At 41.2% G+C, this 13,485-nt stretch overlaps 1 protein-coding gene across 1 annotated transcript in view; it reads right to left on the bottom strand.

Annotated features, from left to right (window-relative positions):
- Nucleotides 1-1,321: 1,321 nt before the first annotated feature.
- GAB3 (GRB2 associated binding protein 3) overlaps nt 1,322-13,485 on the bottom strand; it is a 103,955-nt gene continuing 91,791 nt past the window's right edge. The window contains exon 11 of the mRNA XM_045817396.1: nt 1,322-4,746. Coding sequence (XP_045673352.1) covers nt 4,740-4,746 — 7 coding nt within the window. The 3' untranslated portion in view covers nt 1,322-4,739. The remainder of the gene's footprint in view (nt 4,747-13,485) is intronic.

Below are 13,485 nucleotides of genomic sequence, written 5' to 3'. Positions count from 1 at the left end.
CACGTTGTGACAAGGAAAACACTGCATGGCCCCAGCTGTGGGGTGGCCCCTCTGATGGGCTGTTCAGTTCCTCAACAGTGGCAAACAGGACTAGCAACTGCTCCTAAGTTTACAGGTGACAGTTCAGGTTGGGGATAACTTCAACCGCCCCCCTCACCCACTACAAAACAACCTCAGGATTCTCTGTGTGTCTCCATCCTGCACTTAGAGGCCAGAAGAGATGGCCAGTGAGAATGGTAGGAGGAGGTGTTGGAATGTGGATGTGGGCCAGCTTTCGCAAAGCATTACCTCATGTGCAAGAGAGACACTGATGTCAGGACGCGGCAGGCAACGGAGTCCTAGGCCTGTCTGAGTCCTCGCTTCACCTTCCCCTATGGTGTCATCTAGTGGTGCAAACTGCCTCATTACCACCGCACCCTCATGCCAGGTCACATCCCAGGCCGCCTCAAGGAGAAATGCGAAGGGTGGGTCATGGCATGGAAAAGCAGCCCAAGACTAAGGGAACTACCTACTCAAGGGCGACCAGAAAACATATGATATATCTTTTGTCTGCTTCCTCTTTCCATAGTTCCTCTCTAGACCCTCAGCTCTCAAATCTGGAAGGAGCATCTATTGAGCATTCCTCTGTCTCCGCCTAGTGGCGACCGGGGGAGTCTGCAATCAGGCGCCACATTCAGTCATCAGATGAGCACAGAGAGCCTGAAGGGTGCTTGCTGGCGCGCCCTTGAGGTTGAAGGGCTGCGTGTCCCGTCCCTGAGCATCTGTCTCCAGGAAAGGACTTCCAAACAGGACAGACTCTGAGCACAGGGTCGGGAGACATTCTGAAGCATGTTCAAAGCATGCTCAGGTTCCCTGCCGCTCAGGCTGCTCCATACTCTTGTTCTCTCTGCAGTGCACTGGGCGAGGCCAACAGGAAGCCCTTGGACGGAGACACAGAAATAGCAGCCCAGGACGCCTGCCTGTCTTTTTCTTTCCTTCAGCACTGTCTCCCCTGGCCTGTGGACCTTCTCTGCCTCCCCACTGTTGAGCTTGGTGTGCGTATTTCAAGCGGCAACAAGGCTGCCAGCGTGCCCTCCAGAGACGCTGCTCCAATATACACCATCCTCAACCGCGTATACCAGTCATTGTAGCCCCGCTCAAACTGCTGCAAATGGTTCCAGATTTTGCCCATGTGATGCGCAAATACGTCTTTGTTTTCATGTGCCTTTAAAAAAAAAGTCTTAGCAAGGCTGAGCATCGTTTTTGCTGTTGTTTTTGTTTATTTGCCTTTGTATTTTTTTCTTACGACCTGCATGTTCACTTTCATAGATTCATAGCCTATTTGTACAGCGGGTAGTTTGCTTTGCTTTAAAATAAGTCCCTGTTAACAAATTAGTGCCTTCAAATTGAGATGTGTTATCTCCCACTTGTCCCTTGCTACACATACATCTTAAATTTTAGGTAGCCACTTCATTGTTTTCCTCCCCTGGGGTTTCTGAGCTCATACTATTTTCAACACTCTGAAGATAAGATATCCACCTGTGCATTACTATGGTAGTTTCAGTGTTTCATTTTCCAGGGTTTACTCTTTTATCCACCTGGGATTTACTTTATTTATTCTCAGAGAGAGGGAGCGGGAGGGAAAAAGAGGAGAGAAATATCAATGTGTGGTTGCGTCTTGAGTGCCCCCCTACTGGGGACCTGGCCCACAACCCAGGCATGTACCCTGACTGGGATTGAACCAGTGACCGGTTGCTTCACAGGCTGGTGCTCAATCCACTGAGCCACACCAGCTAGGGTCACCTGGGATTTATTTTGATGCAAGGAATGAGATAGGAATCCACCTTTGTGTGTGCGTACATGCAAGGCTTATTGTCTAAAGTATTGTTTATTGCAGTTAGGAATATTGGAAAAGTTACCCACAAAAGAACAAAAGTAGGCTGCTGTTTAATAGCATACACACAAATAAACTTGAAATGCACTAAAGGTTTATATGTGAGACCTTAAACCATAAAATACAGAGAGGAACACATAGCTACCAAACTTGTGGAATTTGGTCTCAGAGAGGCTTTTGTGAACTTGACCCTAAAGGCCAGGGAAGAATAAAGCAAAAATAAAATGAATGGGACTATATCTAACTAAAAATCTTCTGTACACCAAAGAAACCATCAAGCAAAAAGGCAACCAACCTGAATGGGAGAAGATATTTGCTAACAATACCTCCAAGAAGGGGCTAATATCTAAAATATATAAAGAACTCATAAAACTCAACAAAAAAACAACCAATCCAATAGAAAAAAGGGGCAGAGGACCTGAACTGACACTTTTCCCCAAAAGACATCAAATGTCCAACAGATATATGAAAAGATGTTCAACTTCACCAGTGATAAGAGAAATGCAAATAGAACCCACGATGAGACACCACCTCACACCTTTAGAATGGCCACTGTCAGTAAGTCAAGAAATGTTACGTGTTGCAGAGGATGTGGAGAACCCTCATTCACTGCTGGTGGGAATGTAAACTGGTACAGCCACTATGGAAAATAGAGAGGTTCCTCAGAAACTTAATAGATAGAACTTCTGTAGGGCCCAGCAATCCCTCCTCTGGGTATCTACCTGAACAATTTATTCGCAAAGATTTATGTACCCTCATGTGCACTGCAGCATTTTTCACAATAGTCATGGAAACAACCTAAGTGTCCTTCGATGGATGATTGGATAAAGATGTGGTACTTTTACACAATGGAATACTACTCAGCCCTATGAAAGAATGATACGCTGCCATTTGTGATGACATGGATGGATCTTGAGAATATCATGCTAAGCATAATAAGATGGAAAGGGCAAAAACCATATGATTTCACTTATATTTGGAGTATGAAACAGAAAGCAACAAGTGAATAAACATACTCTTAGATGCAGACAACAGTATGGTACTTGCTGGAGGGGAAGGGTGGTAGGAAGAGGACAAAAAGGGTAAAGGGGGTCAAATGTGTGGTGGTGGAAGGAAATGAGGCTTTGGGTGGTGAGCACACACTGCAATATACAGGTGACAGTCTAGAATTGTACATATGAATCATATATTGTTAACCAATGTCACCCCAATAAATTTAATTGTTTTAATAAAATGATTTCATTCATATATGGGATATAAAACTGAAAGCAACAAATGAGCAGACAAGAAAAACAAACAGTAACTCAGACAGAGACAACAATATGGTGGTTAGCAGAGGGAAGGGTTTGGGGGACATGGTAAAGGATGAAGGGGGGCAAATATATGGTAACAGAAGATGATTTGACTTTGGGTGGTGGGCACACAATGCAATATGCAGATCATGTGTCATAGAAATGTACACCTGAAACCTATATAATCTTTTTGGCCAATGTCACCTCAATAAATTTAATAAAGAAAAAAGAATTTTAAATGTCATTTATTGAATGTTACCTTTCTTATTAAGTTTCTTCTTTATCATATATAAGGGACCTGTGACAATGTGAACAAATCAGTTTCTGGTGACAAGCCCAAGAGTCAGAAATGTTTCCCCCTATCCGGACTGGTGTGGCTGTGCGTTGAGCACTGGCCTGAGAACTTAAAGGTCACCACTCCGATTCCTCGATTCCTGGTCAGGGAACATGCCTGGGTTATGGACCAGGTCCCGGGTAGGGGACGTGCAAGAGGTAACCAATCAATGTTTCTTTTGCACAAGGGTATTTCTCTCCCTTTCTCCCTCTCTTACCCTCTCTTAAAAAGAAAGAAAATGTTTCCCCCTTTGCAATACACTTGGAATCCTGGCTGATGTGGCTCAGTTGGTTGGAGCGCTGTCCCATAATCAAAAGCTTGCAGGTTCAATCCCCATTCCTGGTATGTGTGGGAGGCAACATATTGATGCTTCTCCCTTGCATCAATGTTTCTCTCTCTCCCTTCTTCTCTCTCTAAAGACAATGAAAAATGTCCTTGGGTGAGGGGGCAAAAAAATGTATACAGGCCTGGTCTGGTCATCTTGGGAAAGCTGTCTTCTTCAACTCTCATCTGCTTCAATTCCTGGAGATCTTTATTTTCAGGTCTGCATGTCCACTCAGGGTTTGGTGATTTCTTTCTCTCATTTTTTAAAATCCTCACCCTAGGACATTTTTTTTCATTGCTTTTAGAGAGAAAGGAAAAGAGAAAGGAAGGGAGAGAGAGGAGCATCAATCTACTGAGTCCCACACATACCCGGACAGGGATGTGGGGGCAGTCAAACAATCTAGGTATGTGCCCTGACCAGGAATCAAACCCACAGTCTTTTGGTTATAGGACAATGCTCTAACCTGGCTACACTAGCCAAGGCTGGTGTTTTCTTTGGATGTGACATGTGAATGTCTGTTCCATGGAAGTTAGCAGCACAAGGGTTGGTTAACAAGATCTGACAGGGGCCTTTTCAGTGAGGTTGAAGAGTGTTTTTGGAGGTATTTTCTCCAATAAAAACAGAGTGCCCAGGTTGCAAATGATGGTGTTTGAGGTTTTCATGTGCAAAAAGATTGTTCTACTAAAGTATGATTATTTCCAACAGAAGCTTTTACAATACTGAGGTATATCTTTTTATCAACTGTGGATCAAGAGGCAGGAGCTAGGAATATTGGGCATTCTGTGACTATCTCAAAGGCTGAGAGTTCACAAGTTTCAAAGGTGGTGGTTGTTCTGAGATTTAGAAGGACCAATGACGATGCTTTTGGCCAAGGAATCTGGAGGATCTCTGCAACGTTTACCGATTGGCTCTTTTTCAAAAACTGAAAGAGAGAAAGGAAGAGGGGTGGGGAGAGATAGAGAAAGAGATTGATTTATTATTCCACTTAATTATGCATTTGTTGATTCTTGTATGTGCCCTGACCAGAGATTGAACCCACAACCTCGGCGTATCAGGACAACATTCTAACCAACTGAGCTGCCTGCCCAGCCAGGGCCACCAATTGGGTCCTAATGGTAGTGTTAGTCTATTGAACTATGTCCAAGGATTGAGGATAGGAGGCATGATGAATGTGCTGTAGAACTAGACAAGTGGCATAGACCTATTGACGTGCTTGACCACGGAAGTGGGTTCCCTGGTCACTATGAAGTTCAAGGTGGGGTTCCCCATGTTGGGATATTTTCTAACATAATATTAAGCCAAAGAAGAGGCAGTACTCTATCTACAAGGGAGAACTTCAGTCCACTGAGAACACATACAAACCATGACTGAAACACATGTATATCCATGAGACAAAGGAAGCTGAATAAAATCCATTTGCCAAACCCCTAGTGATTCTTTGGGCAATTTAAATTGTCCTAGAGCAATAGACAGATTTCCAAGGATTATATTTTGGGCAGGCGGGGCAAGCAAAGTTGGTACTTCTTGTAGTCTCATTGATATTTACCCACCAATATAAGTTCATGAACATTATCATTTTATCCATAGACCAATAGTTTAATGCAAGTATGGTAGTAATGAACATTTTAGGACTTCTGCTAGGACTGGGTTTTTATTTGGCCCAAACCAGAGTTCTCTCTTTTTATCTAAATAGCAGTTATTAGATTTCCAATATTGTTTTACCTTCCCTGGGATCAATTGTTGGGTATCTCTAGTCAATTTTTGTAAACTATCCTTTGGGGAAACATCCTTTTTGACCATGACAAATGTTTGGCTATTGGTTCCTTTGACAACAGAGTTCTTGGCAGAAATATATCAGCAAGGTGGTTTCCTTCAGCCTTCAGAGAGTGGTTAGGAATGCCCAGGGTTCTTAATAATAGCCAAAGGGGCCACTAAAAATATGGCATCTAATAAATTTTGGACATAACTATTTTTAATGTTAGCCTCATTAGAGATAAGAAACACTGCTGTTTCCATACCATTCCAAAGTCAAGGGCTACTCCAAATGCATAGCAACTGTCAGTATAAATATTTGCAGTTTTATCTTTAGCTAGACCACAAGTCCAAATAAGACTATTATTCAGCTTATTGGGCAGAGGTAAAAAATGCTTCCTAAATAACTTCAAAAGAAGTTTTAATAGCATGCCCAGCATATTTACTATTCCCATCCTTTAAATAAGAGCTATCAGTAAACCATGAAAAATCTATCTGCATTGGTTAGTTTCCTGTAAGATATCATGGGAAGCCAAAAGGTGATCTGTCAGCTTTAAGTAGTTGTCAGGGGTTTTGTTAATTGAGGAAGGAAGGTTGCTACAGTAGGAATGAGGTATACGAGGAGCAGTTATTAAAAGAATTTCATAGGTGAGACTGGCCAAAAGGTGCTGGGTGTGACGGGAATTCATGAGGGCTTCTACTGCACGGGATACAGATGGTTAGAGGGAGTCACATGACTTCTTTGGTGGCCTTAACCAAAATGGCATTAGCAAGAATGGCTCTGAGATGGGGAGATGGGGAAGAATGCCACAGGATCTCTAGCTGTTGGCTGTAATACCCTGTGGGTTGATGATGGTCTGCCTGTTTTGGGGTGAGCACTCCAAAGGCATTCCTTTCCTTCTCATAAAAAGGTAAAAGGGGAGTTGACAATGAAAATATCCAAGGGCAGGGGATTTATTAAGTTTTCTTAAAGATTAAAGGTTGTCATCTTGATCTTTCCAAATAATGGGGTCAAGGTTGTTGTTTTTTAGTGAAGCATGTAGGATTTGGGCAGTTAAGAGAGAAGTTTGGAATCCAATTTCAACAATAACCAGGTAGACCGAGAAAACCTCTTGATTGTCACTTAGTTTTAGCTTAGGGTAAATTCATGATGCCATGAAACCCACCTGGATCTAAATATAACCATTACTCAGAGATCATATATTTTAAACATCAAACTTGAGTTCAATGCAGTATTAACAATGCAGAATAAATGCACTTAAAATTTTGAGTTGTGTTTGTAGTGGTTCCATTGTGAATAGCATAAAAACTTGAGGAAATGCTTTCCCCATATTCCAACACTATTATTTGACTTAGAAAAGAAGTTATTTCTGTCAGTGATGAATGTGTATCTGCACTGTTTTGTTTTTGCCTTAAACATTAACATGAATGAGAACAAACAACATTCATGTCAGGAACATACACATTCATCACTTGCAAGCAGATTGAATACAGATACAAGAGCCGCCAGTGAGTCATAATCTTTTGCTGTTGGAGTCTTGCCTCGATGTTGATGACTGCTGACAGATCAGGACGGTGGTTGCAGGTTCAGGTGGCAGTGGCAATTTCTTAAAATGAGACAACAGTGATTTTTGTTGCATCAATCAACTCTTCTATTCACAAATGACTTCTCTGTAGCATGTGATGCTGTTTGATAACATTTTATACACAGAATTCATTTAAAAGTGGAGTCAATCCTCTCAAACCCTGCTGCTGCTTTGTCAACTAAGTTCACTTAATATTCTAAATTTTTTTATGTCATTTCAATAATCTTCACAACATATTCACCAGTAGATGCCATTTCAAGAAACCACTTTCTTTGCTCATTCATAAGAAGCAACTCCTCATTTCTTCAAGTTTTATGAAATTGCAGCAACTCAGTCACATCTTCAGGTTCCATGTATAATTCTAGTTCTCTTGCTATTTCCACCACACTTGCAGTTAATTCATCTACTGAAGTCTTGCACCCTCTCCGAGTCATTTACGAGGGTTGAAATAAACTTTTCCCAAACTCCTATTAACACTGATATTTTTGATATTTAGACCTCTTCCCACAAATCACAAATATTTTCTTAAAACATTTACAGTGTGTTTAAAGATATTTATTTATTTATTTATTTTAGAGAGAGGGGAAGGGAGGGCAAAAGAGAGGGAGAGAAACATTAATGTGTGGTTGCCTCTCACACACCCCCAATAAGGGACCTGGCCTGCAACCCAGGCATGTGCCCTGATTGGAAATTGAACTGCAGACCCTGTGGTTCACAGGCCAGTACTCAATCCATTGAACCACACCAGCGAGGGCACATAAGTTCTTAATGGCATCTAGAATCCTTTTCATTTCCTTTTCCAATATCACTATCTGTGGTAGCTATAGCCTTATGAAATGTAGTTCATAAATAATAATACATGGAAGTCAAAATTACTCTGATCCATTGGGTGCAGAATAAATGTTGTGTTTGCAGGGATTAAGGTAATTTTTATGTACATCGCTGTCAGAATTCTTGAGTGATGAGGTATACTATCAATCAGCATTAATATTTTAATAGGACTCCTTTTTTTCTGAGCAGCAATTCTCAACAGTGGGCTTAAAATGTTCAGTAAATCATATTGTAAACAGACATGCTGTCACCCAGGCTTTGTTTTTCCATTTATGGATCATAAATGGTAGGATTAGCATAATTATTAAGGGCCCTAAGATTTTCAGAATAAATGACCACTGGCTTAAACTTTAAGCCACTAGTTGCATTAGCCCCTAACTAGAGAGTCAGCCTGTCCTTTGAAGTTTTGAAGCTGCACATGACTCTCTAGCTATGAAAGTCCCAGATGGAATCTTCCAATATAAGGAAGACTGTTTCATCAACATTAACAATGTTCTTTAGTGTAGCCATCCTCATTCATTTTTCTTAGTTACATCTTTTTGATAATTTGTTGCAACTTCCAAATCAGCCCTTACTGCTTCACTTTGCATTTTATGTTACAGAGATGGATTCTTTCTTTACACCTCACAAACCAACCTCTGTTAGCTTCAAACTTTTCTTCTGCAGTTCCCTCACGACTCTCAGCCTTCCTTCATAGAACTGAAGAGTTAGGGCTTTGCTACAGATTAGACTTTCACCTAACGGAATGTTGTGGCTGACCGGATCTTCTCTCCAGACCTATAAAACTTTCTCCTTATCAGCATTAAGGCTGTTTTTCTTTTCTTATCATTTTTGTTCACTGCAGTAGCACTTTTAATTTCCCTCAAAAACTTTTCTTAATATTCACAACTTTGCTAACTTTGGTGCAATAGGCCTACCTTTCAGCCTATCTTGAGTTTTCACCTGTCTACCCCACTAAGCTTAATCATTTCTAGTTTTGATTTAAAGTCAGAGATGTACTACTTTCCCATTCACTTGAACACTTAGAGGTCACTGTGGGGTTGATTGGCCCAATTTCAATATTGTTGTGTCTCAGGGAATGGGGACGCCTGAGAAGGAGAGTGAAGGGGTAATGGCCAGTTAGTGGAGCACTCAGAACACATCAACATTTATCAATTAAATTTGCTGTCTTATGTGGAAACAGTTTGTGATACCTCCAAAACAATTACAACATATGTACCAAAGATCGCTGATCACAGATTATCATAAATATAATAATGAATACATTGGAAATATTTTGATACATGAAGTGAGCAAATGCTGTTGGAAAAATGATGCTGAGTTGCTTGATGCACGGTTGTTACAAACCTTCATTTTGTAAAAAACACAGTATTTCTTAAATGCAGTAAAGTGAAGCACAATAAAATGAACTGTGTTTGTACCTTAGCATCATCTGTACCACCCATCCCAAGTGGGCTCTGAGCTTCTCTAAAGGCTTTTCCACTTTCCAAGGGAGGCCTAGATGGTTCTGGAAAACTGGGTTTCCAGGCCCTGACCCCCATAAGACTTTTCCACCAACAGTCTTTCCAACCTCTGTTTGTGGTGATTGACTCCATTTGTCCAGTTGCTTAGGTGAAAAATAAGGGAATTACCCCTGGCTGGTGTAGATCAGTGGATTGAGCTTGGGCTGCGAACCAAAGCATCGCAGGTTCGACTCCCAGTCAGGGCACATGCCTGGGTTGCAGGCCACCGCTCCCAGCAACCGCACATTGACGTTTCTCTTTCTCCCTCCCTTCCCTCTCTAAAAATAAATAAATAAAATATTTATTAAAAAAAAGAAAAATAAGGGAATTATTCTTGATTCTTCTCTTCCGCTACTGGCACATACCCAATCCCTCAGCAGATTCTGTCATTCTATTCGAACTATCCAGAATCTAACATCTCACCACTTTTACTGCTGCCACCCAGTCTGAGCTACTATTTTCTCTTGCTTCTCTGAGTGCAGTAATTTGCTGCCTCATCTCCTTGATTCTAATCTTAACCCTCTTATAGTCTATTCTTAAAAGAGAAGTTACGGTAATTCTTCCTTTCAAAATTTAAGTCACATCATGTGTATCCCCTGCTCAATTCCTTACACTAGCTTCATTCTCACTCAAAACATAGACAAAGGTCCTTACAATGGCCAACAAGGCCCCACATTATAATCTGTAAATCTCCTATTACCTCTCTACCTCCTCTGCTATGGTTTCTTGTTCACTCCGTGCCATGTACATTGGCCTCTTGGCTGTGCCTTCAAGATTCCAGATTTTCTGCTGAATTAGGGTTTTTTTCAGTCTGTTCTCATTTCCTTGTTCTCTCAAATATAGCTCACGGCCAGTTCCATCATCTTCCAAGTCTGCTCAGATCTCATGTTCTTACTCTACTTACTCATGAAGTTGAACCCTCACAAACAAATGCACAACCAATTTCCCTCATACTGCTTTTTATTTTTTCTACAGTATCCACCACCTTTTAAAATACAGTATAATTTAAATTTTTTAAATTTATTTTTATTTTATTTTTTAAAGATTTCTTTTATTTATTTATGGGGGGAAAGGGAAGGAGGAAGAGAGGGAGACAAATACATTATCTGTGGTTGCCTCTCATGCACCCCCTACTGGGAACCTGGTCCACAACCCACGCATGTGCCCTGACAGGGAATCCAACTGATGACACTTCGGTTCACAGCCCACGCTCAATTCACTTAGCTATATAAGCCAGGGCTTATTTTATTTTTTAAATTCCTTGTCTTACCTATCTTTGGTTGGTGGTATCGTAACTGTTGTTACATAAGAAACTGTCCCCAAATTTAGTGACTTAACAATAATCATTTACTTTGCACACATATCTCTAATTTGGTCAGTCACAAGGGCCAACTTTCAGGCCCACCTACACTGTTTCCAGTGTGGGTTTTCCTTATGAATGGCATGTCTGGACCCATGCTTCAGATTTTCCTAATTTCTCTCAAACAAGCAGCATCTGGCTTCAGCTAATGCCATACTTCTTGCTAAAATGCCCCAGGCCCAACACTAGCAGAACCTTGCTTTGGTTCACAGCTTGGCTTTGCCTGAGCACCTCTAAGCCCAGTGCAAGTAGCAGCTACCTGCAGATTGCTTTGTACCTTATGCTGTATAACCCCAGAAAGAGCACAGGCAGGGGTTGACCTTGGATTTACCAAGAGCAATCAAGGATCAACTACAAGAGTAGGGTGTACAAAGCCCACATGGTGGGCATACCTTGAGTACACAGCTTAGGTGATAGCAGAGTCTGTGCCACTGGACCTGACAGAATACCTACTACATTAGGCCACTCTACCAACCTGGGAGAGGTAGCACCTCTAATACATAGAAACAAACACAGGGAGGCTGCCAAAATGAGACAAATAAACAGGGCCCAAATGAAGGAATGGAACAAACCTCCAGAAAAAAGAACTAAATAAAATGGAGATGAGCAAGCTACCAGATATAGAGTTCAAAATATTGGTTATAAGGATGTTCAGTGAACTTGGTGAGAAAAGTGGCATGTAATCCATAAAGAATGAGTCAGAAATGAAGGATACACTAATTAAGAATAATTTTATAGGGAATCAAGAGTACAGTGGATGAAGCTGAGAATCAAAACAGTGATCTGAAATATAAGGAAGCAAAAAACACCCAATCACAACAGCAAGAAGAAAAAGAATCCATTAAAAAAAAGAGTATAGTGCAAGGATCCTCTGGGATACTTCAAGAGTACCAACATTCACATCATGGGGGTGCAGGAAGGAGAAGAGAGGGCAAGGTGTTGTAAATCTATTTGAAAAAATAATAACAGAAAATTTCCCTAACTTGGTACAGGAAATAGACATACAAGTCCTGGAAGCACAGAGAGCCCCAAACAAGGGGTCCCAAACCATGATGAATGCAAGCATGTACACTCTAAGACACATCATAATTAAAATGCCAAAGGTTAATGATAAAGAGAGAACCTTAAAAGTGCCAAGAGAAAAATTAGTTATCTACAGGGTAGTTCCCATTAGACTTTCGGCTGATTTCTCAACAGAAACTTTGCATGCTAGAGGGGACTGGCAAGAAATCTTCAAAGTGATGAACAGCCAAGGACCTACAACCAAGTTGACTCTACCCAGAAAAGCTATCATTTAGAATTAAAGGACAGATAAAGACCTGTGCAGATAAGGAAAAACTAAAGGAGTACATCACCACCAAATCAGCATTATATGAAATGTTACAGGGCCTTCTTTACGAAGATAAAAATATTAACAATAAGATGGCATCAAATACATGTGTATCTATCAACAATTGAATCTAAAAAACAAAATAAACAAAAAAGCAGAATACAAACAGAGTAAAAAATACAGATAACATTTTGATGGTTGCCAGATGGGTGGGGATGGGGGAGATTGAGAGTATGGGTAAAAAGGACACAGGGATTAAGAAGTACAAGTTGGTAGTTACAGAATAGTCATGGGGATATAAAGAACAGCACAGTGAATGGAGTAGCCAAAGAACACACATGCATGATCCATGGATATGGACAATAGTGGGGATTGCCCAAGGGAGCTGGGTGTAGGGGGGCAAAGGGGGGAAAATTGGGATAACTGTAGTAGCATAATCAATACAATATAATTTAAAAAATAAAATAAAGGGGTGAATAGGTGCTTGAAAAATTGTTTTGAAAATAAATAAATGTTCTAGAGACAGAGAGAAACACAAAGAGAGCAATATACTACAATTGGGATCACTAAAGGCTGAGACCAGTATAACCACAGACCCATCTCAGACTGGTCCTATCCTGTTTCTAACAAGACCTGGGAAACAAAGTTTAAACAGACACACCACCTGAGTAACATTTGTGAACCCTTAACTTCTCCCCTGCATGACACCAAAGGACTGGGACATGGCCAGAACCTGAAGCTAGAACTTTTCAGTAGCAGTGTGTCTACTGTCCAGGAAGATCCAGTGCTGAAACCCCTTAAATCTCGCCCTGAACCCTGGATCCTAAGATGGACTTGAGCCTTGCTTTTTTTCTCCTTGATGGTTAACATCACAAACAAAACTGTTCTCACTTTCTCAAAAGCTGGTGTCATAGTATTGGCTTCTATGCATGTTTGGCCATGAGCCTTTGCTCCATAACACCATGATAGTGGAGAAAGCAGGACAGATAAGGGGGAAAGTCCAAGTGAGGGGGAAATCTCAGAGGGAGGAAAGATTCTGTCAAATCCCACTGGGGAGCTCTAGAGTATAATTTCTACTTAGACTTTGTCCCAACATGAGGTGAAGGACCTGGGATTTTGGAATGTGTGCCCTTCAGAAGGAAGGGCAGGATAAGGCCATTCCAAGGCATGTTCAACCCTCTGCTCTTGGAGGTAAAGCAGTCCAAGTAACAGCTTGGGAGGGCTTCCTCTGAAAATGAGTCCCAGGTGAGGACTGTTGGAAGCAAAAGCACAATGAAGCCAGAAAGGGACACATCAAAAA

This window comes from Phyllostomus hastatus, unplaced genomic scaffold, assembly GCF_019186645.2.
Source record: "Phyllostomus hastatus isolate PE091 unplaced genomic scaffold, TTU_PhHast_1.1 phas_scaffold_255, whole genome shotgun sequence".
Classification (NCBI taxonomy): domain Eukaryota; kingdom Metazoa; phylum Chordata; class Mammalia; order Chiroptera; family Phyllostomidae; genus Phyllostomus; species Phyllostomus hastatus.
Note: the sequence above shows the minus strand (reverse complement) of the source record. Positions and strands in the feature narration are given on the sequence as shown.